At 39.7% G+C, this 26,402-nt stretch overlaps 1 protein-coding gene across 5 annotated transcripts in view; it reads right to left on the bottom strand.

Annotated features, from left to right (window-relative positions):
* The window catches only part of STPG1 (sperm tail PG-rich repeat containing 1), a 102,018-nt gene that overhangs the window by 23,081 nt on the left and 52,535 nt on the right, over positions 1-26,402 (bottom strand). For 3 of the 5 annotated variants that reach the window (XM_072136684.1, XM_072136686.1, XM_072136685.1), the window contains exon 7: positions 25,974-26,164. In XM_072136684.1, coding sequence (XP_071992785.1) covers positions 25,974-26,164 — 191 coding nt within the window. Of the gene's footprint in view, positions 1-2,759; positions 2,961-8,402; positions 8,629-25,973; positions 26,165-26,402 lie in introns of those variants that run through there. The other 2 variants (XR_011853218.1, XM_072136687.1) reach the window with 2 other exon arrangements.

Genomic DNA, 26,402 nt, shown 5'->3' with positions numbered 1-26,402 from the left:
TTCATAAATGGCGAAAATTTATCACCACTTACCTTACGACAGATGAGATTAGGAGACTCATGGAAAAGCTATGTCACACTACATGGTACCACACTGAGAACCTGAAAGGGACCCTGGAACGCTTGCAAATAGATACTATTTGTCACGGATGCTCCAGCAACCCATCTCCCAGGTCGCGGATGCACCCGTGCTCCTCCCCGCAGCTCCAGCCCCGGCGAGTCCCTTACCTTGCCGCGTTCCAACGAGCGAGTCCGGCATTGCGGCACGCGCATACCTTCTTCAGTAAATTTAAAGAGCCAGCGTGCCTCTAATTGGCGCTGGTTATTTTCAGGAAATTACTTAAGCCTGCCTCTCCCTACACTCCCTGACGGATCTTTGTGCCTCACAGCCTGAGAGAAAGCTCTACTGCAATTTTCCTGCGTTCCAGTGTCTCCTGCGTTCCTGAGTCTACTCGAGTCCCTTCGTGTTCCTGTGTACCAGTGTTCCTCCGTGCTGCTTTCCTGTGGGCTGTGTTCCCGTACCCGTCTGCTTGGACCTCCTGTTGCTGACCCCGGATAGGACTCTGACGTTGCATCTCTGCCGCCTGCCCTGACCCAGTGCTCGGACCTGACCACGAGATTGTCTGCCGTTCCTGTACCTCAACCTTGGCCGTCACTGCAGACAAGTCACACCTGAGGAACGACCTGGTGGTACCACGCCGCAGCTTGTCTAACCCACTCTGCGGCGGGCTCTGGTGAAAACCGGGTACCACTTAGACTCCGGTCCCAGTAGTCCAGAGAATCCACAACCCTCAAGCCTGACACTAATACCTGAGGAGGGGGGGATAATTTTCATACAAGCTAACCCAACTGCATCCTACAATAGTAAACAAAATGTGAATTAATACTTACGTACAAAGTTTTTATGTCTCCTGCGGTTTAAACAATTACACCATAGATGTAATGGCAACCACGCTTGTAAGTATTCGTCCAACTGACACACCGTCATGGAATGACCAAGGCAGACGCTAAGTCACAAGGGCGTTAGTTGCGCCCAGTCATGTTATAAGTTTGAGACTCAGACTTTGTAATAGAACTGAGGTTGAAAATACATAAGAAATCAATGTTTCTTTATTAATATCGGTATCACTGATGTACATATTAAAAATGTATGCATGTATGTTCTTTTTAATTGACCAAATAAAGCTTTGGGAAAAAAAAAAGGTGAGTATGTAAGTTTATTTTTTTTATACACCGCGGGCTGCAGGGCATTTCATTAATAGTTGGGTGCTGAGCATTCAATACTAGGGGGGCTGCAGAGCATTTCATTAATGGGGGACTGCATGGCATTTCATTAATGGGGGACTGCAGGGCATTTTATTATTTAGGGGCTGCAGGGCATTTCATTAATAGGGGTTCTGCAGGGCATTTCAATAAGGGGGCTTCATGGGGCATTACATTACTGGGGGAGTCTGCTGGGCACTACATTACTTGGGAAGGCTGTGACCAATGCATTCTCCTCCTTAGGCTTATACTCAAGTCAGTAAGTTTTCCCAGTTATTTGTAGGCCTTGGATTATGCTTGGGTCGACTTATACTCAAGTACATACGGTAACTATAATATTCTCAAACCTGATAGTTATCTAGACTAAAATAATAATAGCAAATTGTGTTTCATTTCCCCACAGCGCCACAATGGGGGAAATCCATAACTAATAGATGCCTATTGCAATCAATAACCAAAATATCTCTTTATTTAAATATAGAGGTGAATCAAATGGCACAGAATAACATCAATGAAAACTATAGAAAATTAGAATCAAGAGAAACATGACCTCGGGCTTTAATGGGTTGCATGGAATTATAACTGACGGCCTATCCGGACACCAATATCTGATTTGTGGAGGCGGTAGACAATTGGCCCACAGCAATCAGATGGCACATCACATGCACAGTGCATGGAGTTAAAAAAAATTGGCTCCATGCCCCCTGTAATGGTTGGAAGTAACTACAGATGCAAGGAGCACTGAAGTGAATCTGAGCCAGAGCTGTATTTACTATTTTTAGCTGCTACATAATATACAGCTCAACTGCTTCAGGTTCTGTGCCCAAATTTTATGACGAACCAAACAACTGAACGGCGTGGAGGCCAGGTGCTCACCCCCAGTGATCAGAAATCGATGGTCTATCCTGCCAAAAGGCCATTAATTATAATTCCCATTTGAGCTAAACTGGGTTCTCTAAGCAATGGCCTCATTTTTCATGAACACTAGATATAAGAAATTAAAGCTGTGAGCAATGTGTAAAAAAAAACACTTATGGCCCAACAATTTGTTCTAATTATACCAATGAGACACTTTTTACAATAATGTCTTTACGTCTGGTGTTTTAAAGGATTCTGTTGACTTGACTTATAATGGATTGATAAGTTTTCTGTTTTATCTATATTTTATTCAAACATAGAAAGATGCAGAAGAACAGGCACTACCCAAGGCTCTCCAGTCGCTGGTGTCCACAAGGTAACAGCCTGTTTCGCGCGAAACAGGCTGTTACCTTGTGGACCCCGGCGTCCTCAGATGTCTGATGTTTTAATGCTTGTACAAAGGAATCGTGGATTGAGAAAAGTGAGTGCCGTTCTGTTCTTGAACGTTATCTATATATTATATTTATAACTTGATGCAACAGAAGTGTTAACAATCCTATAGATACAGGCCTATAACAAGGGTTCAATCAAAGCAGTTACAGTTTCAGCAACAATTTTAGATAACAGAGATACTAAGGAGAAGGATAAAGTGTACTCTTTATTTTGTTTTATTAGTGGTTAGAGATGACAGAGGAGTCCATTTAAGTCATGTCTGTAGATGTGCTTCTTTCACTGCAGGTAATTTCAGCTGGGCTCTGTGTGTGGCCTATGCTGGAACCCACTTCTTGTCACTGTTGTAAAGGAAAGACTGTTTTCCCGGGACTTCAGGACGATAAGCACCTGTTGTTGACACAAGAGAATAGAAAAACATGGATGATGATTAAATGTTGTAAGATTTAGGGCTTTTTTATATGATGAGATTTTTCAAGCAGTTATAAGACCAAAAACAAGAGGGGATTGATAAAAAATGCCTTCCTTTATAAACCACTTTTGGTTTTGGTTTTAAAATCTGAATCAGAAAAAAGTGAAATGGTGCTTGGAGGGGGCATGTTCATGGAGGGATACATTGTTAGGAGACAAGTAATTTTACATATCTAATTTTCAAGCAAGATGATTAACTAAAACATAACATTTAAAAAATGGGGAATGGCACCCCTATTACAGCGTATCTAAAATCACATTTACATAAAAAAAACCCCACTAAAACCAATAAAATCAATGCACCATATCAAAGCATCACTTGGATGTTGCAAATTAAACTCTAACATACAAGTTAAGGCCTCATGCCAACGAACATATGGGGGGTAGTGATACAGCTGCATCATGACCCCTATAGATGTCTATAGCACCCAGTCACAGTGCAGCCGCTCAGCTTTCAATGGAGAGGGTAGTGCTCACCCCTCCTCCCTCCTGCAACTAGTTGCATATGTTTTTTGTGACTTACTGAATGCCCGCACTCATTTGGACATATGTATCATAAGTCTGGCTTCGTCAGTCTGTTTTTTGAGACTTTACTTGGCTTTGCTACTGGTCAGATGTATCTTAGTGATTTTTCCTTATTGATACATGTGGTTTTTGGCCTTTATGTGTGACTTTTTAAAACAAAAGTCGCATAAAGTCTCCATATTCACAATGAGTTGTAAGCTAATTTCTATGCCTGGTCAGAGGAAGCTGGAGATTTGCATCAATATTTGCAACTTTTTTAGAAAGTCACAACTTTTGCATCTGGATTCAGGTGATAACTTGGGGGAACACTGCTGAAAACTAGACGTTGGCAAACTTCAAAGGGAGACTGTCTTAGGCACAAAAAAGTTGCAAATGAGCACAAGCATCAAGAAAAGTCTCAAATATTAAAGAAAATAGCAAGCCAAAAGTTTGATACATGTGGACCAGTCAGTCCCAAGTACTGCAATATTAATGCTATACTTAATAGAGGCGTCAAACTCATTTTCACCAGGGGCTTTGTGATTGGCTTAGCGTATAAGTGTATCTACTCTTTAACAGTTACAAAAGAAAGTACAGGACCATAGCAAAATATAAATCTGGAAGTTACTCAGTGACACAGATGAACCTTATTTTTATTTCTTACTAGACCAGACTCAAAAAAGTCAATGAGGGGGATATATCACTATTCTGTCTGGTCTTGCAACTTTTCACATATGCACTCCAGTTTTTGGATGCAAGTGCAACTTGTTAGAGGAAAAAAACAAGGCAGGTACAGCGTGTTCAGAAGTCACAGGGAAATAGCTTGCAGATTCAGGCCTCTTCCACACTAGCATTGCGTTTCACGTCAGGGTGCAATGCGTGAAAAACTGACGTTTTTGGCTGCGTTTTTGTTCCATTTTTCCTTGGAGTAATTAGCGTTTTTGCGTTTTTCACGCGCGTGTTGTTAGCGTTTTTTTGCGTTTTTGGCGCATTTTTCACGCGCGAGTCAATGGGAGAATCGAGCATTTTTCAAAGGGACCATGGTTTGGGATTAAAATGGGTTATTTAATTAAAAAATAATGTCTTCTGATAAGTAGCAAACATCTGCGATCTATTCTTCACTGTTCCCCGTGTATATTATCTCCCGACAAGTTAGCAGATGTGAAGAACAGTGAAGAATAGAATAAAACCAGTGAATACAGTGAAAACAGTGACCACAGGATCATTTAAGAGAAAAACACAGTGCAGAACACAGTGCAGAATAGATTACAGATGTTCGGCACATCTGCTTACTTGTCGGGAGATACGCGCGGAACGGTGCGGCCAAAATAGCATGTGAAGAACAATATATATGTGTGTGAAGAACAAATTGCAGATGTTTAAATACATCTGCAATGTGTTCTTCACACATATATATTGTGTGCAATGTGTTCTTGATGCATCTCCATAGACTTGAATGGGGCGTGAAAATTGCGCGTGACTCGCAAAAATAGAGCAAGCTGCGATTTTGACGTGCGTGCAAACGAACGCAAGCACGCGCGTCAAAAACAACGCTAATGGAGAAAGAGCCATTGAATACAATGGGACAGAGTGCAATGCAAGTTCTGCGCGTCAAATGCACGCGCAGAACTCGCACGTGAAAAACGCCAGTGTAGAAGGGGCTTCAAAGTTACTTCGAGTTCATCTGAAAAGTTGCACATCGCTGGCTTACACCTGAAAAGTCACTGAAAACAGCCAACAAGCCAGACTGTGTAATGGGAAACTTTACATATACTGTACATATATTTCATATATGGGATAATTTTTCAGAATTTTTCATACTTTACTGTGTGACATGTACTTAAAATTGGCCTGGCGGCTAAGTTTTGCTTCTTATCTAAATGCAAGCAGTTATACACCGTGGCAAAATTGTCCATAGACAAACTGCAATTGGGTAAGTGGTTTGGACACAGTAAATATAGGGCTGAGCAAGCTATAATATCTGAAGGAACTATATTCTGACCACGAAGGAGAGAGCTGTCAAAGTATCACAAAGTCAATTTTAAACCTTTTGAGGTTGTTCTGGGTGTAGCCAATTTGTAAGTTAAGGCTTGGCCTTTTTTTTTTTGTAATCTGGCATGTGTCGCATTATATAGTTATAACTTTTGAATACTTTAACTTACCAAAATGACTTTGAGATTGATTTTTTGTAACACAGTGGGGGACATGTATCATAGTTTTGTCTTTCTATGGTGACATTTGGCGGCTCTTTTTTGCGCCTTATGCATGATCATGTCTTTTTACTAGTGATACATGTTCAGTTTTTCCTATCCTGGCAGGCGCAAATATTGGTTTCTTTTTGAGACTTTTTGTTGCAAATGTCTCAAATCCATGTGGAGACAAGACACGTGATTGGGTTATATGCAGGAGTGGACACAACTGTTAATTTAGGATTTGAGGCTGTGCCCTGCATTTTTAAGCACTGCAGTCAGACCCCCGGGACATGATGGCATATTAGGCTGCGGTCACCCGTGGTGTTAAGGGTGCGGTCACACGTTGCGTTTTGAAGCCTATTACAAAAGCTGAGGAGAGGTGATTTACCTAATTACATTACTGTTAACATTTGCAAAAAACTTAGTAAACGCGATATGAACACATGCATTAACAGCGTGTTAACGCAAGTGATAACAGCTGTTTAATTAGGCAAATCTCAGCTGTTGCAATGCGTTTTTAAACGCAAGCGTTAAACGTGACGTGTGATTGCACCCAATAAGTAAAAAAAAAAAAATGTAAATGCAAAAATTTCTGAAAATCCTTCCTTTGCATCCGCGCTGGACCAGGTGCAGATTTGCGCTTGAAAAGTCGCAAAAATAAGCAAAAAAAGTGATACTTAAGTGTAAAGTCGCACGGAACATTTGGGAAACTAAGATACATAAGGTACACTGCACAAGGTGCAGACCAAATCGTACTTGAAAAACGACTGAGTAAAAAGTCGCAAAAAAGTCGCAAAAACAACAAAAAAATTTGACTAGCAGAAATAATGATACATGTCCCCCAATGGGGCCTTTTTACTAAAGGTCGCAGATCGCACTTTAGTCAGACTTTGCACCGTTTTTTTGGATTTGCATGGCTTTGACAAATATTTAACAGGTGCCTGCACTGGGATTGTGTCACACGCGATCGGATTTTGGTGCAGCTGCACTGGCTTCCATGCGACACAAAATGGGGGGGTGCTGTCAGACAATGCGACTGATCACGCGATCAGACAGCACAATGGGGGGTGTGCTGTCAGACAATACGACTGATCACACGATCGGATTTTGGCGCAGCTGCACTGGCTTCCATGCGACACAAAAGGGGGGGGGGTGCTGTCAGACAATACGACTGATTCGAACTGAGCGTGGGATTTAACTTTCAAATTGTGTCGCAAGACAATGCACTTACATGCACCAGGAAGAAGAAGGTGAATTCTGTCGGACTTGAGCGGGGAAGCAACACATGCAGGATATCGGGCGCACAATCTTAGTGAATCGCGGCACAGTGCACTCCGCGGACCGGATAAGTAAAAGTGCCCCAATGTACTTCATGTTATGTGATAAATTTTGGTTTATATGTTTTGCGCTTATACATAAAAAAAATGTCATTTTCAAAATTTGAAAATTTCTGCTTTTGAGACTGATAGTTTTACCACCCAAATGAGTTACTATAGTAGTATCTTTATGTTTTCATCACTTTTAAAAAGTCCTTTATTATAATATGACTTTAGACAGCTTACAAATCAAACAGAGATTTTAATTTCCTGGGATTTCCAAATTGAAATTTTTGGGATCATTTTTTTTTAAAATGAGTTTGAAATATAAATTATAAGAATCCACTCATTTTCAAAAGTACATCCCTCAAACTATTAAAAACTGCCTTTAAGAAGATTTTTAACTCTTTGAGTGCTGCATATTAAAAAACAATGGAGGTGAAATTTAGAATGGTGCAATTTTGTTGGTAATACATTCATTTAGCCCTAAAATCTATACATTTCAAAAAGATAAAAGGAGAAAACACATTTTTAAATTTTGTATGCAATTTTTCCCAACAAGTGGGCGCACAGCAAGGCACATCATCATCAGTTTTGGTGGGTTTTTAACATTTTTTTACACCGTTTATCACGTTGATATAGTAATGATAAAAATGATTAATGATTTATTTTTATTCTACGGGTTGTTACAGAAGCTTTGTATATACTATATATGTGGGGTTTGTGTTATGATTTTGACTTTTTTCACATTATAGGTCATTTTATATGTGTGGCTTCTGAACATTTTTATTCATTTATTTTTTATTTAACCGCTTTACCAGTTGGCTCTAATTTGTTTTGTAGTTTACATTTTATGTTCGCCACCTTAAAAAATCTATACATTTTGTATTTTTCCATGTACAGAGCTGGGTGAGGGCATGTTTTCTGCATAACAATCATATCAGTGCCAGCACGACCTCGGCTGTTACCGATGTTTGCAAATATCCTCCTGTTATGGAGCCCGTGTTTACCGAAGCACTGGTTATGAGTTGAAGTGGCTTCACCTCAACGGAGGATATATCTCTCACTGAGCGTCAATCAGCAGAGCTCAGTGACAGACATATGCGCCGTAGAGTGTGAAGAGGATAAAGAATCATTGCAAGGTTTATATATTAGAATAATTTTTTATTCTGATTTCTATCAAAGCAGGTATTCCAAGGACAAGAATGTGGCATTACCAAACATGACCTCCACGCTCGAGAGCAATATGTAAAGCGCTTTGGGATATAATGGGGCTATATAAATAAAGATTATTATCATTATTATTCACTACTAGGGGAGTTTCAAATTATGGTCACCTTTCTACTCACCATGGTTGTGGGAGACAGGAGCATCTATATGATGTGTGAAAGTGAGATAAGAATATCACCATTTGCTGAGTAGTCAGTATGATATGCCATAATGCCTGAAATGAGGATATTCTAGTTGCTCAGTAGTCAGTTGTAATGAATCTTCACATTTCATCTTTGTTGAAAAGATACTAGTTGCTAACTGGATCCAGCAATTCTGGTACCATCCACTCCTCAGAGTTCTTTCCTGTATTTCAATGGTTCGAGCATTTTTAGAATGATTGTAGAAAGTTTCTTAATATCTCTAAAGTATCAAACATGAAGGCTACATAGGCTATAAGTACACAAAATCTCCGTTGGGATTTTTCCACAAGAGTAAGGATACTACTCTCAGCATTTTTTAGACGAGGAGGAGTATGAAAATTGTAGTCATACAAACAAATACCTTTTCATATATAATGCTATTAGTTGGCTATTTAGGCAATTAAAGTGCCCAACCTTTCTTCAACTACCCAGAAACTACAGCCTACAGACCAGGTAATAAATACCTATGAATCAGAGCACCAAAATACTTCTGCAAAAACCTATCAACCTATGAGAATATACTACCTATATGTAGGAACATGCACTTGTAAACCAAACACTCAAAACAATCTTTGAGGGTACAAAAACAACAATATTTTTTATTCAATTCTTAAACTAAAAAATCACAGACTACACAGGGACAGTTTAAAATCATTTAAAAAACATACATACACAAAATCTTAAACAGGTGGACATGTGGCCGAGGGAATCAAAATAAGTATAGCACACAAATGGTCAATCTGTGTGTGAAGTGTGAAAAGCCTAATATTGTATAATCACAGCTAGCAAAACAACGTATTGTAACTTAATAGTACAAATGTGTAAACATCATTTGTAAACATCATTTGTAAACATCACTTGTAAACATCACTTGTAAACATCACTTGTAAACATCACTTGTAAACATCACTTGTAAACATCATTTGTAAACATCTACACAGGATACCAGCTAGCAAAGCATATATTACAACTTAGTATTATCAAAGAGTAAACAAAACTATATAGGCATACACACCCGGCTGCATCATGGAACCAAGTCAACGGCAGCCTCCAGATAAGGATGTTAATTAGTATATCCCGGTCCACATGGCCACCAAAACCCCTATGTATGCCTATATAGTTTTGTTTACTCTTTGATAATACTAAGTTGTAATATATGCTTTGCTAGCTGGTATCCTGTGTAGATGTTTACAAATGATGTTTACAAGTGATGTTTACAAGTGATGTTTACAAGTGATGTTTACAAGTGATGTTTACAAGTGATGTTTACAAGTGATGTTTACAAGTGATGTTTACACATTTGTACTATTAAGTTACAATACGCTGTTTTGCTAGCTGTGATTATACAATATTAGGCTTTTCACACTTCACACACAGATTGACCATTTGTGTGCTATACTTATTTTGATTCCCTCGGCCACATGTCCACCTGTTTAAGATTTTGTGTATGTATGTTTTTTAAATGACTTTAAACTGTCCCTGTGTAGTCTGTGATTTTTTAGTTTAAGAATTGAATAAAAAATATTGTTGTTTTTGTACCCTCAAAGATTGTTTTGAGTGTTTGGTTTACAAGTACATTTTCCTACATATAGGTAGTATATACAGACCAGGTAATGCCTGATGCCACTAACCCCCTAGCCCAAAACTAGAATATGGTTGCTCACCTCCACAGAAGAGACTATGGCTGAAACGACAAACCCCCAGACCAGACTATGGCTGACATGACATAGTCACATGACCTTCCATTGGGTCGCATCTGCAGCAGTAAAATGAAGAGGCTGCAGCTTGTAATTATAAGAGTTTTTTTGCTGAGTAAAGCTGTCTTCGCAAGCGTCTATGCCTGTGTTTAGCAGTTTCTGTTACACTCTCCATTTCAGGAGAGTATGAAGAAAACTAAAAACAAAAGCTGTGAGGAAGTTTTTCTATAGACTCCAATAGACCTTTGATTATCCTGAATGGACATTCCGTTACACTTCTGTTATTAAAAGCAGGGTAAAAAAATAATTGCATTTACAGCCAGAAAAGTAGCAATCCTAGGCCATTGTAAAACAGTTGTGTTTGTAAAAAGATTATTATTACATCTATAGGAAGCTTTATGACTGATCCATACCTAGCATAAATCTCTCAAATGACAACAGCAGAATGTGACATGTACATGTGCAGAGTTTAAAACACTGTTCATTTTCAGAAGGATAAAAAAAACATTAGGATATCAAAAAATATGGAATTAGTCTTACCGGTAATTCGGTTTCCACTAGTGACCATGATGGCCCCCACCTGGAGGATGCTCCTTATAACCTGTAGGGACAGGAGGTTGCATGAGATTAAAAGCTCCTCCCTAGCACCCAACACCCGTGTCTACCAAAGTACCACCTGGAAGGATGCAAGTGCAATAGAAAAAAATTTACATAGAACCATCTCCAAGAAGGAAGGAAGGGAGGGAAATAATGGGGGGCCGTCATGGTCACTAGTGGAAACCGAATTACCGTAAGATTAATTCCACATTTCCACCACGTTCCATGACGGCCCCCACCTGGAGACTTACCAGATTACACCATTATTTGGGAGGGACCACCGCCTGTAGGATTTTCCTGCCGAACGCCAGGTCTTCCTGGGAGGCAATATCCAAGCAGTAATGCTTTGCAAAGGTCGAGGAACTTTACCATGTTGCTGCCCAGCAGATCTGATCCAGAGATGCACCCCTTTTCTCGGCCCACGAGGCTGCCATGGCCCTGGTGGAATGGGCCCTGATGTCCCCCGGAAGGGAGGCGTTTGTGGTTTTGTAGCAGAGAGAGATTGTGGATTTTATCCATCTGGATAAAAAAGGTCGCTTTTGAGGCTTTCAACCCTTTATTCTTTCCCCCAAAGTTGATTAATAAAATTGAATCTTTACACCACTCTTTTGTGGCTTCTAAGTAAAAGAGAATGCTTCTCCTAACATCTAGGGTCTGCCCCTTTTTTTCACATTCTGTATTAGGATTTGAACAAAAAGAGGGAAGAATAATTTCCTGTCTACGGTGGAAGTCAGACACGACTTTGGGGAGGAAGAGGGGATCTAATTTGAGAACTATCTTGTCGTCTAAAATTCTTAGAAAGGGTTCCCTGCGTGAAAAGGCCTGAATTTCACCCAACCTGCGTGCTTTGGTAATGGCAATTAGCCATTTCTTATTCCCAGAGTCTAGAGGCTCGAAGGGGGGCTCTGTGAGGAGATTTAGGACCAGGGAGAGATGCCAAGAAGGGACTGGGTTTTGTATGTGAGGTTTAAATTTGGACTTTGAGAGTACTAGGTTTAAGGCCAAGAGAAAACCCTAAGAAATCTAAAATTTGACCTAAGTTTGGATTGTCCGGAGAAGGGGGGTAGTCCCCACACCAAGTAGAAAATTTCTTCCAGATTTTTGAATAAATAGCATTAGTCACTAGTTTCCTTCTTGCTTGAATAGTGTTGATCACCTCGGTAGAAAGACCTTTGGTCATTAAGAATGCCCTCTCAGGATCCAGGCCGTGAGTTTTAGATGTCATACGTCCTGATGATACAGAGGACCCTGCAGAAGAGGATCCCGACGATAAGGTAGATGAACAGGATTATCTATAGCTAGTTCCTGAATGACCAGGAACCAACTTCTTTTTGGCCAGTATGGAGCAATAAGAATCATTAATACCTGCTCAGTCCTCAATCTCTGTAAGACCCTGGGAATCTGGGGTATGGGAGGAAAAGCATAGACTAACCCTGTTCCCCATGAGTGGCTGAAGGCATCTAGTCCTGTAGGAGAGCCCATGGGGTCTAGGGAGAAGTATTGAGAGGACTTATTGTTTAGGTGGGTCGCAAAAAGGTCTAATGTTGGATGTCTAATATAACAGATTTCCCTGAAGGTTTCTGGATTTAGCGACCATTCGTTCGGATCTAATGTAACCCGGCTTAAGAAGTCTGCTTTTACATTTTCCGTACCTTTGAGATGGATAGCTGAGAGGGAAAGAAGATAAGTTTCCGCCCACCTGAAAATCTGTTGGGATAAATCTGTCAGACTTTTTGATTTTGTGCCCCCTTGTCTGCGAAGATAAGCTACTGTAGTCGTGTTGTCGGGAAGGACTCTTACATGTTGATTTTTTATATGTAAGTGGATTTGTTTGAATGTTTCTAAGACTGCCTTTAATTCTCGGAAAGTTGAGGACCTGGAGCGAGTCTGGCTGTCCCACTGACCCTGAAGATAGTGGCCTGCTAATACTTCCCCCCAACCCTCCAGGCTTGCATCTGTTTGTATTATCAAGACCGGGGTTGGATTCCACCAAACTCCTTTCCCTAGGTTTAGGGGATTCTTCCACCATGATAAGGAATGTTTGACTAAGAGAGGAATTTTTACCTTGTAGTATGGATGTAGAGGGTTTTTGTCCCAGACACGGATCATTCAAGCCTGCATAGTCCTTGTGTGGTTTTGAGCCCATGCCACGCACGGGATACAGGACATCAGAAGACCTAGAAGACTCTGCAAGAATCCTTTCTCTAAAAGAGACTCACATTTTGTCTTATTTTTTGGACTTTTTCTTTTGGTAGGAACTCTGATTCACCGAATCTAGTTTTACCCCTAGAATTTTTTTTATTTTCTCTGGTTTTAGTTCAGATTTTTTCCAGTTTATGACCCAACCTTCTCCTGGAGAAGACCTATGGCTACCTGAAGGTGAGTCTTTAATTCTAATTCTGTTTTGGCAACTAGTAGGAGGTCGTCTAAGTAAGGTACTATTACTATACCTCTCATCCTTAGCTGGGCCACCACCTCAACCAGGATTTTGGTGAAAATACGAGGGGCTGAAGAGATCCCAAATGGTAAAGCCTTGAATTGGTATTTTTCCCCCCGGGGAATGAACTGCAAACCTGAGATATTTTTGGTGATCTTGACAGATAGGGACGTGATAATACTCGTCTTTTAGATCTATTGTACATAAAAAGTAGTTTTGACCTATTAGAGGTGTTGCTGACTTTATCGACTCCATCTTGAAGTGTTTGTATTTGATAAACCTGTTTAATTTCTTCTTCTTTTATAATTAGTCGGTAATACCCATTGGGTTTTTTTTACTAGAGGGGAATAAAATCATTCCGCTTTCTCTGCCTCCTGAACTGGAACAATCACATCCATTTGACGTAGCTGCTGGATGTTGGTCCAGAGTTGGAGAGTTTGGTTTTTTGAAAGTTTTTGGGGGATTTGAAAATGATGTGGGGGAATATGGAGAAATTCTATCCTGTAACCTGGATGGTCTGTAGTATCCAAGGGTTTGGGAAGATTTTTTCCCATTCGGTCACGAAATAGGAAAGTCTCCCCCCCACCTGCAAGTCATTGTTTTCTCTGTTTGTGGTCGGGGTTAGAGAAGAACCCGCGACCTGCCCCTCCTTTTGAATAACTCCATCTCCCCGTTTTTCCTTTGCCTCTAAATGGAGTTTTTTCTTCTCTGGCAGTACGAAAGGAGGGTTTTTTTTAGGGGGAGGTTTATTTACCGGAAACCCCTTCTTCCTGTCTGCAGCTTTTTCTAGAACAGAATCTAGTTCACTGCCAAACACAAAATCGCCCTGGAAGGGTATACCACAGAGCATAGATTTAGATTTTACATCACTCTCCCACTGTTTTTACCAGAGGGATCTCCGGACAGAATTGGTTAAGGCCGCCTCTTTGGCCGAAAACCTCAGGGCCTCCGCCGAAGCATCAGCAAGAAATGCTGTGGCGGATTTGAGGAGGGGTAAGGATTCTATAATGGATTCCCTTGAAGTTTTATTTACAAGGTGGGATTCTAATTCCGATAGCCAGAAAAATAGAGTCCTGGCAACAGAAGTGGAGGCGATATTGGTTTTAATATTTAATGAAGATGTCTCCCATGCCCTTTTTAACAAGGCATCAGATTTATGATCAAGGGGGTCTTTCAGTTGGGCACTGTCTTCAAATGGGAGATCCGTTTTTTTAACTACCTTTGTGACCTGGATGTCAACTTTAGGTATTGCGTCCCATAACACATTATCTTCAAATTGTAACGTGTTATGGAATTCTTTAGGGACCGAAATCCTTCTCTCTGGTTCCTTCCACTCTCCTAACACTAAGTCTCTTAACGTGTCAACTACTGGAAAGAAACGTTTCTTTCTATACTTTAGTCCCCCCAAAAGATCATTCTGAACCGAAGTGGGCTCTGTAATGTCTTCTATTTCTAATGTGTTTCTTAGGGCTTTTAATAGATTGTCTAGGTCTTCAGCCGCAAATAAATATTTAGTGTGCCCCTGATCTTTGGAATGTACTTCTTCCAAATCTTCCTCCGCCTTTCCCTTATAGAACCAGAAGGGAAGTCTGAATCCTGGTCAGAGGAGGATGACTGAATATACCTAGCTTTTTTCCTAGGTGGTTCGGGTAAGTGGGCGGTAATAGAGGAGGACACTTCCTCCTTTATTGCAGATCTAATTTCATCCATTAAGGACGATCTTTCCTCTTTTAGTATTTTAAATAAACAGTCTGGACATAGACTTTTCTTATAATCCTCAGACAATTTTGAATTACATAGGGCACATCTTTTAGAGGGTTTTTAAAGGGGTTTATCTCTCTCTCTCTTTGTTCCTTCTCCTTAGATTCTTTTTGCTCTTTCCCCTAAGAAAAGCATACATGATAACAGTCAATAAGACAGGTATGAAATGTATGTATGAGCGAGAGAGAGAAGCGGTCAGCCCAGGGCTTGTACTTACGGGTACCAGGACCTGGAACAGGTTGGATGCATCATCAGCCATGTTGCTGGAAGCACCAGAGCCACTATATATGAGTTTGGCGTGCCTGGAGAGGCTCTTCCCTCCTCCCCCTTCCAGTCTGACAGGAAGTGATCGGGCTCCCGGACCCCACTCGGGTCCTCCGGAGCCGGGATCTATCGGCCGCCATTGATGACGTGCCCGATGCCCTGATGACGTGGTCCGGCTTCCGGCACGTGGCTACCTGAACCGCGTACCTGAGCCTTGTGCGCCACTCCGAGACGGCGTCCTGCCTCCCCGCCAGGATCCTCCACCGGCCGAGGACTGACACCCGGTAGCCGAACGCCAGTCCCCAAACAGAGAATGCCCCAGCCGGCAGGTACCGCTGTTTCTTCCTCTCAGCTGTGGAGGCGGAACTCAGAAGTAGAAAATAAAAGTAAAAAGTAAAAAATGTAAAAATTTAAATTTCTTGTATCTCCCTAAGGAGACTCTCTTGCATCCTATATCCCATAGGGACAGGAAGACACTGGTGTTGGGTGCTAGGGAGGAGCTTTTAATCTCTTGCAACTTCCTGTCCCTACAGGATATAAGGATATAAGGATTTACCTTTGTGACTGATTTTCCAACTCATTGGAAGTGTTGCAGCACGATCCATAATACTACTATTTTAATTGCAAGATCGAAGATCTCATACCATCTGTTTTGGATTTTTATCTTAGAAAACCACATGACACATCAAAATGTTATTTTAAATTAAATAAAACAATAGTATTTCCTCTTCTAGAATGCTTTATGGCTAAGTCAAAACCGTCTGTCTACCAGATGAGTCAAGTCTTAAAGTGACTAGTAAATCATGACCTCACGTAATAGTTGATAAACGCAGGTACCAACCCTTGATCTATGATTTTGAAATAGCTTCTTGGAAGGCAAAATGATCACAATGATATTCAAATACATTTTAATAAAATAGAAAGAAGTTGTTTTTTACCAGAAAGAAATGTACACTGCATGGTGACTCCCTATGCTTCTGTAGGGCAACCTAATTTTGTCCCACCCACTTAAAACAAACTAATAATTTGTAATTTAGACTGTAAAGCCCAATATGAGCATGTGAGTTATCACAATCTCTGTCAGGTCCACCATCAGGGTAGCACATGTTGTACTCCAGGGGCCCAATGCTAGGTTCCCTCTCTTTAGTGCATTAAAATAAGATTAAGATACAATGGTTTTGGAGACTGGCAGAACATGGCCAATGTGGCTGCATGCACTGGCTCCATGAGGGAGTGCTGTCAGGTTAGTAATTTTATCATTTTTTCAAGAGGACTGGGGGGGGGCACTTTATATAAAGAAAAAAAAAATGTGGTCCTGGTAGAAATTAAGGAACAAGTTAATTAGATTGAAATCATAGCACTGTACATAAATCAATTAGACCGGGAGATATTTAGAAATTAATTAATATGTGGCAATGTATACAGTAAAAATAAATAAGGTTGAGGGCTATGCAGGAATTTATTTATATCGGGACACTGGATGGAAGTTAATTGGGCTGGATCCATGAAAGGAATTCATTAATAGGAATTGTGCACTTTTTTTTTTAGACCTGCTTGGAAAATGAATGGTCATGATAAAGCATATCTTTGTTATGGAAGTCCATTGACCCATTATAGAAGTTTTGTCTTTAGACCAAAAAGACTCTAAAGCTACGTAAGCAATATTGTGTAGGATGGTAAATAGTAATATATGCCAGAACAGGGGACCATGTTAGGGACCATGATGTCAGTCCTGATCTGAATATGCAAATAACATCTGTTTCACTGTATCTTGAAAATGTCTTTAAAAGAAAGCTAGCAAATTCAACTATCAAACAAAACCCCTAGATAGAAGCACCCTGATAGCTAATATGCTTATTTTCTGGCTACCCATTGGAGCCATGTTAAGATGTCTGACTGATCGGTCCGCTCTGGCAGCAGACTCTCTTTATAATTGACTTTATTTCATGGCTTTTATATGGGTCAGGCGCATAAAAGGCCAGTAACAACAATGTGACCTATCCCCAACGATTTCTCGCTCATAACATGGTCATAACTTCATTCATAGTAACAACATCACATATGGTGTTCTGTTATATTAGGCTCCAAATTGTGCTACCGAGGTCCTAATCTACTTTATCTGGCACAGTGCCTTTTACCCACAAAAAAAAAAATTATTGTAGACAAGACTTAAGGGGTCATTTATTTTTAGGCTGGAAATTTGTGCCTTTTTTGTTTTGACTGGGCTTTGGAATTTTTTCAATCATCCTAGGTTCATCCTAGATACCTAGATATGGTAATATAACTGGCATGTGAGTATGTGAGGTTTTTGTGACTTCTTTTCTAAAAAGTTGCAGAAACATTGGAAATTCTTTTGCAACCCCTTCTAAATGTTTGTTTAGGACTGGAGTTTATCAGCGCCAAAGTTGCAATTTGTTTGCTGTAATTTGGGCTCAAATTGTGACTTTTTTCATACGTCCACATCTGGATTCCAAAGATATATTAGATGCAATACTGAAAAACACTGAAAAACTAAGCGAGTCGTAAAGTTGCTGAACTGGCAGCATGAATAGGGCTATTCAAGACATTTGTGACTCCTAAACGGGAACGCATTCTCTGGAATAAACAGAAGCAGTTTTTATGTCTTCTTTTTGTGTATGGTAAGCTATCACGCTGTCTTTCTATATTTATTTGTACTTGTTAGCACAACAGGAAGCAGAGGCACAGAGCATTGGGTGTGCTTGTTATTTTGCCAAAGGAGTTGTCTTTCCTCCTCACAACATGAATGTACAGAAAGGAATCCTAATAATTAATTATGCAAACCTTTAGATCTGCCTTGGACATTTAAGTGGGTCACAGTGTAACACCTTGTTTTGTCAGCTGTAAAATCCTCATGGATTACAATGATAAATAAAAGCATACATGAGATTCATTCCAACAATTCTCTCAGTTCTGCCACAGAGGTTTACATATGGTATGTTCACAATACTGTCAAAATGTTAATCGGTTATCATAGCATTAAATATATTAATCTATTGGAAAACTCCAGAAAAAGCTTCTATAATTACGATAGTAATTAACATCTGGGTTAGATTTGACTGGGGTTCCTTGAACCATCTATTAGCTCTATGCTGGTCCTTCTGCTGCGACACATGACCACACTCAGGCTAAGATTTTGAGATGCACAATGATTTATATTTTAGCACTGTATGATTTGGAGAGTGACAGTGTGGGTCACATGGTACATCTGAATGACCAGAATAGAATTGATCGATAAAGGAGATAACAAAGCAACTCAAACTCTATTCACCATATGTAAATTGACATAATGATAAAAAGTAATTACACTGCATTTTATTAATTTAAATGAAGGGCAGTGCTCATTAATATTTTACTGGAGATGTGGAGAAGAGGAAGGATCCTTCCTCCATGTGTTCTGGTCTTGTCGGGTCCTTGCCCCATTTTGGCAAAGCTTGCGACACCACATTTCCTTGATCTGTGGAGACTCTGTGGGCTGGACCCTCCTCTCCTACTTCTCCATCATTGTGATGTTTCAGTGCAAACATACAAGAAATCAATATTGCGCTTCCTAATAATGGCTGCCCGTTCTTGCATTCCAGCACTATGGAAGCAAACCAATCCTCCAACACTGACCATGTGGGTTAACAAAGTAAATGATATCATGCGTATGGAAGACCTTACGTCTTCCTTGCACGGCACCCATGCGAAATTTAGCAAAACCTGGCAACCATGGATCCTCTTTCAGCATTCGGCTGAGTACAGACAACTCTTATAAAGATCTGAGGTGGTCCCCCTTTCCAGACTGCTTCAGTTGTCCCCCTGCCACCCGGCCTGGGTGCCTCCTTCTATCCTCTTGCTCGCCTACTTGACTACCCCTTTAGCCCTATCCCCTTCCCTTACTCCCCTTATCCTATTACTCTCTATTGCTCCCCTCCCTATGTTTCTTTGGGGAGTTCCTTATGGGCACTTAATTGAGTCCAAGGTCTCCCTAGTGGTTTTTGTTTTTGTTATCTAAAATTACATAAATATGGTGAGAGTGTGGAGGGAGCTGGGGTGTATACACGAAGAAGTACACCAAGAGTTGCATACTGGTATATTTTGTCATTTATTACGGTTTATGTTTGACTGTATGTACTCAATGTTACAAGGACTGCGCTCCTGCTCTTTATTTGTACTCTTACTGCCAATAAAAAAACAAATTTAAAAAAAGAGTCATATTTTACTAAATCTAAATTACAGCTTCAAGACCTGAACCTCTCGCAGTTCAAGGAACTAAGGTCACTGCTGTAGCTGCCCCGTATGTTGGAAGGAATAATCGGTTCATTTGTTTGTTTCATATTGATTGTATTATGCTTTGATTGCTTCAAATTTATCACAGGTGCTAAAAAATGCATCTGTAGTCATTCTTATGTAGCTTTCTACAACTTAATTTTTGGCATTTTTAGCACACTTTTTACACACAAAAGATGGCAGCATGTGGTTTATATTAAAGGGGTTGTCCACTTTTAGCAGATAAATGTTATTGTCTGACTTTTCCAATATGCTTTCTGTATCAATTCCTGTTTTCACGATCTCTGCTTTCTGTAGAAAGCTTCTATGTTTGCCTCTAGTGGAAAGAAATCTGTCCATGATCATGTGATGTGATTGGAAGAAAACAATGAAGCTTCTTATATAACAGCAAGCAGAGATCTAAAAAAAAACATGGAGGAACTGATACAAAAAAGTATATCTGAAAATTGGAAAAAAAAAATCGGAAAATAACTATTCATTATATAAGGACCTTTCAATACCTCCACCAACTCCATTATACATTTATTATTGTGATTTCACTAATTCAAAAGCAGTAGTATATTTTTCTAGCATCCCAAAGCAATCAGTGGCTTAAGTTTCAGCATCCAATATGCTAATTCGACTCTTTACTGTCAGGTGGATGTTCATGGTCTGGCGCAGATACTCAAAGGCAGAGTCCAAAACTTAAGTGCTATTGCTTGGAAGTGGTAGGAACTAGAGTAAAGAATCCACCTGCTTCTGAATCAGTAGAGAGATATCTATTAATGGCTGAGAAAATAAAACCAAATTAGTGTTCCCAGGGTTCTCAAACACATTTTTTCCCAGGAAAATTTACTCTGTATGCAAGGCAGCAATTCCCCTTTTAGCTAGTAGTATAAAAATAGCAGCAACAGTGACATCTGCAGGTAGGAAGGTAACACTTTTTAATGTACCAATGTAATTGTAAGTTAATTTGAAAAAAAAAATAAATAAAAAGAACATATGAGAAAAATTGCTAAATATTTAATATATAGCATAAATTTCCCATTTCCCATGAAGTTAGAAGAAAAGAAAACAATCAGTGGTGAAATGGTTAAATTTACTAAAGAACATTACGTGCTCAAACCGCATTCCTTCAGAGAATAAGCCATGCATTCTGGAAAGTGCTATCTTACACTGACATCTTCACACATTCAAGCCTTTAGGCAGTGACAAGATCCAACGTTGTGGAATGTGAACTTAGAGGAACTTCTGATTGATAATAAAAATCAAAAAGCTTTGATGGAACTGGTTTAAAAAAAATAAAATGCCAATGATGATATGTCTAGAGTGTTCCATTCTTAGATGTAACATTTAGTACACAAATCCTGTGATGCTGATTCAGCAAATTGATCAGGATAATGTGCCCTGCAGAAGCCACAGAAGTAAATGGATGACTGCAGAATCTTGTGGCCGCTCTTTGCTCTTGTTAATGTCGGCAAGCACTAGACATTACTGTTTGAGACTAATGTACCATAAGAGAGCATTGTGATAGAGAAAGCAACATAATTATATTGCTGTTCACATCTCTGTGTTGATTTTCTTTGTAGAATCTTTATAGTTTTTATTATTATTCATAATAATTCATTAAAATGGTAATTCTTAAAGGAAACCTACCACTTAAAAGTGGTAGTTTTTACACACATATACATGGCACCAGCTCTCCGGCACACGCGCCTACGCAACTTAGCACAGGGAAAAAGGGTGTGCTAAGTTGTGCAGGCGCGCATGTGCCGGAGAGCTCAGTGACGTCACCGGCTCTCCAGCATTTCAGAATCCGGTGCACGCACGGGCGCGCGCATGGTGCGCCGTTCCCTAGTGCGGTCGCCGAGATATAAGTTAATATAACTTATAAATCGGCGATAGGGGCTTTATGCTACTAATAAAAATATGCTCCGGCACCAGCTCACCCTGTAATAATAATACTGTATATTCCGGCGTATAAGACGACCTGGTGTATAAGACGACCCCCCCTACTTTTCTGTTTAAAATATAGAGTTTAAGATATATTCGCCGTATAAGACTACCCCTTTTCCAACGCATACAAAACACCGGTAAAATTTTTTAAAAAAACAGATTTGAATTTAACATGATCCTTTTTTTAAATTTAAAATCTTATGACATGCAGGTATATAGCAGGAAAACTGTCGCTCATAAACATAAGGCATACAACAACAACAACATTACCATCGTCCATTTTACTGTAAATGTTACCATACTGTACCTTAAATTTTTATTTTATTAAATATTCCATGCCATGTACTCAGAAGCGGGAAAAAAAATTCCAAATGCAATGAAAATGGTGAAAAAACGCATTTGCGCCATTTTCTTGTGGGCTTGGATATTACGTCTTTCACTGAGCGCCCCAAATGACATGTCTACTTTATTCTTTGGGTCGGTACGATTAAGGGGATACCAAATTTGTATAGGTTTTATAATGTTTTCATACATTTACAAAAATGAAAACCTCCTGTACAAAAATTATTTTTTTGATTTTGCCAACTTCTGGCGCTAATAACTTTTTTATACTTTGGTGTACGGAGCTGTGGGTGGTGTCATTTTTTGTAAAATTTTATAATATTTTCAATGATATCATTTTTAGGACTGTACAACCTTTTGATCACTTTTTATAGATTTTTTTATATTTTTCAAAATGGCAAAAAAAGTGCCATTTTCGACTTTGGGTGCTATTTTCCGTTACGGGGTTAAACGCATTGAAAAAAACGTTATCATATTTTGATAGATCGGGCATTTTCGGACGCGTCGATATCTGATGTGTTTATGATTTTTACTGTTTATTTATATTTATGTCAGTTCTAGGGAAAGGGGGGTGATTTGAAATTTTAGGTTTTTTATTATTATTATTTTTTTTAACTTTTTTAAATTTTTATTTATACTATTTTTCAGACTCCCTAGGGTACTTTAACCCTAGGTTGTCTGATCGATCCTACCATACACTGCCATACTACAGTATGGCAGTATATGGGGATTTTCCTCATTCATTACAATGTGCTATCAGCACATTGTAATGAAGGGGTTAAAACGAAATAGCCTCGGGTCTTCGGAAGACCCGAGGCAACCATGGAGACGGATCGCCGCCCCAGATGACGTCACGGGGAGCGGCGATCCCAGGTAAGATGGCGGCGCCCATGCGCCGCTATCTTTTTGAGTCTGCCGGCAGCTTTGCCGGCAGCCCACGCTGTGAAAACACCCGCGATCGGTGCTAGCACCGATCGCGGGTGTTACCGGTAAGCCTTTGCTGCAATATGCAGCAAAGACTTACCGGCTATGGAGAGGGCTCAGCCCGTGAGCCCTCTCCATGCACCGGGACCCGACCGCCGCGGTGAATACACGTCGGGCGGGCGGGATTACCGGCTTATAAGACGACCCCAGAGAAGACAGAAGATTTTTCTGTCTTCAAAAGTCGTCTTATACGCCGGAATATACAGTAATCTTTATTTATATAGCGCCATCAAATTCCGTAGCGCTTTACAACTCATAGGGGACATATACAACTATATTACATTACAAAGAACAAACAGTCATATGGAACAATAGGAGTGAGGGCCCTGTTCACAAGAGCTTACAGTCTATGAGGATGAGGGTGTTGATACAAGAGGTTGTATAATGGTCCAGCCATTTTTTATAAGGGAACAATATAAAATAATGTAATAAATAATTTAATAAATAAAAATTTTGCTTGAACCAGCCATCAGCCGCCATCTTATTTACAGGGTCCTAGGTGAAAAAGACTAAAGGAAGTATAAATACAGCATGCTGAATCTAGAGGATTGTCCAATTGCATGTATGAAAAGATTAAATGGGTTATCCCTGTTCAGTCCTGTTCAGAATCAAATCAAGAGTTCACAATCCTGACATTAAGTGTCCTCCTTTATCATACAGTCACACTCAAATACAGTATATTATAATTCACCACCTGCTTGATCATAGGTATCTGTTGTTATATTGCATTATTAATCACTACCTCCTCAGATTTTTGATAGAATTTCACTCGGTTTGACATGCAGATGAGACACCGGCGGTGTTCTAGGCAAGAGCCTAAACACAACAGTTCCACTGGCTAACTGTTGTGTTTAGGCTCTTGCAGTTAGCATCGTAAACCTTTCACCATGCTGGATGAAATTGCTTGGTGGAATTTTATGGTTGTAAAATCTTGTGATATATTCCCGTCAATGATTCTTTATGGGCAGGGTCTTAAACACATTTAAAAAGGTTTGAAAAGCCCAATCCAGGAGTATCTCAGTGATAATAACCTTTTGACTGAGCATCAGCATCAGTTCATGAAAAGTTGGGTCCGTCAGACTAATCTGGTCAGCTTCTATGAGGAAGAATTTGTAGACGGGGCATGAGAGAGGCTGCGGGGCATGAGAGAGGATGTTCAGTAACTAGACTTTTCCAAAGGATTTTAGATGATCACATAAAAGGTTGGTACATTAACCCCTTAAGGACGGAGGGTTTTCCGGCTCATTTCTCGCTCTCCAACTTAAAAAATCCATAACTTTTTAATTTTTCCGTGTACAGACCTGTGTGAGGGCTTATTTTGTGCGTAACAAATTTTACTTTCCCGTAATGTTATTTATTTTAACATGCCGTGTACTGCGAAGCTGAAAAAAAATTCCAAATGTGGAAAAATTGAAAAAAAACCGCACGTGCGTCACGTTCTTGTGGGCTCAGTTTTTACAACTTTCACTCTTCGCTCCAAATAATACGCCTACTTTATTCTTTGGTTCGGTGCGATCGCGGTGATACCAAATTTATATAGGTTTTATTGTGTTTTAATACATTTTAAAAAATTAAACGAATGTGTACAAAAAAGAAAAAATTTTTTTTGCCATCTTCTGACGCTAATAACTTTTTCATACTTTGGCGCACGGAGCTGGGGGAGGGGTCATTTTTTGCGAAATGAGGCGACGTTTTCATTGCTACCATTTTGAGGTCTGTGCGACATTTTGATCATTTTTTATTTCATTTTTTATGTTATGTAAAAAGGTGTAAAAGTCGCATTTCGGACATTTGGGCGCCATTTCCCGCCTCGGAGGTCACCGCCGGCCGTAACCGTTTTTATATTTTGATAGATCGGGCATTTTGGGACGCGGTGATACCTAATATGTTTGTGATTTTTACTGTTTATTATGTTTTATATCCGTTCTAGGGAAAGGGGGGTGATTTGAACTTTTAATATTTTATTAATTTTTTTTATTTTTTAAACTTTTTTTTTTATTTTTTTTTTCACTATCTTTTAGACCATCTAGGGTACATTAACCCTAGATAGTCAGATCGCTCCTACCATATACTGCAATACTTCTGTATTGCAATATATGGCATTTTTGCAGCACATTCATTACAATGAGCCACTGGCTCATTGTAACGAATCTGCAGCTGCCAGATAGCCTCGTGTCAAAAGAAGACACGAGGCTACCATAGCAACCGATCGCCGCCCCCCGATGACGTTCGGGGGCGTGGCGATCGAAAAAAAGATGGCGGCGCCCACGCGCCGCCGTCTTTTAAACGCCGCCCGCGACTTTGCGGGCGGCGTTTAGAGGGTTAATAGCCGCGATCGGTGCAAGCACCGACCGCGGTTATTAGCGGTGGGGGTTTTGTGCAATATGCAAAAACCCCCACCTCTGTATGAAGAGGACTCAGCCCGTGAGCCCTCTTCATACATCCCTTATACCTCTGCGCCGTAGAGCTACGGCGCAGAGCGTTAAGGGGTTAAATAAAAAATGGCAAATGTGCATAACTAAGTCATCTATATTCTGTGTTTTTCCTTTGTAGATGTACATTCTTGTTTAATTATGTAAGATAATAAAAATACCATGTTTTTAACTTTTTATCTGAGAGCTGGAGATGTTTACACAATTGTATCAAGATTACTATTGCTGACACAGGATATTTCCTTATCCTTCTCCCCATCTCTGTGCATCAAACAGATGTGCTATCGACAGAATGGTGAGCTGACTTTTTATGCCACTAATGGTACAGTATAAGGCTGGATCACATTTACTGGTCAGGTGCCACAGTTGTCTCTTCTGTTTTATATTTTTATTCTTGATCTCATTTACATAGAAAAATCTATATATTTGCAGATCATAAAAAGCTCTGTAATTAACACAGAAGAGGATAGTATGACATAAAAGAGTGGAAAGGGAACTTAAGTGGTAGGTATCTAATACCTTTAGCATCAGTATGGAGCATGTTCTAAGGCTGGCATAAAATTCTTTTTCAATAATGAGCATTTACTACTTAATTGAAATAAACAGCTATATATATTCACACAGACATACATTTCTTCAACTAGATGTTATGGCTGTCTTTGGCTACGACCATCCCCTCACTCAACATCTAATTGAAGAATTGTATGTATATGGCGGATGATTATAGAAGATAAATCTATATATTTATAGACTTATGATTAATACTAACCTGGTCCGGGAACTTCTGTTGTAGAAATGTCTCCTGACCAACGACTTGTATTTGACACAAATACAGCACTCGAAATATAATGCTTGGGTGGTCCTTCATAATTGACAAGATCATAGTGTCCTGGGCCGGGAACAACCAGTGTCTTGGGCACTGGGACGGCAGGAGCTGAGAAACATAGATAATGCTTCTTCCTAAAAGTTAAAAATATCTTACATTACAGTACAATCTATTCCAAATACAAAACACGAAGAGGCAGATATGTATATAAATAGCCAATTTGGTGCTCCAATTTAATGTATACATATTTTCAGACACATATAGCATGGAACGAATGATGCGATGTATATTCATAAATAAGCATAAATAGATAGATAGATATGTAGATATGATAAATATATATTAATAATGAATACAAATTCAACTTGAGGT

The sequence above is a fragment of the Engystomops pustulosus genome, chromosome 2 (assembly GCF_040894005.1).
Source record: "Engystomops pustulosus chromosome 2, aEngPut4.maternal, whole genome shotgun sequence".
In the NCBI taxonomy this organism is placed as follows: Eukaryota; Metazoa; Chordata; class Amphibia; order Anura; family Leptodactylidae; genus Engystomops; species Engystomops pustulosus.
Note: the sequence above shows the minus strand (reverse complement) of the source record. Positions and strands in the feature narration are given on the sequence as shown.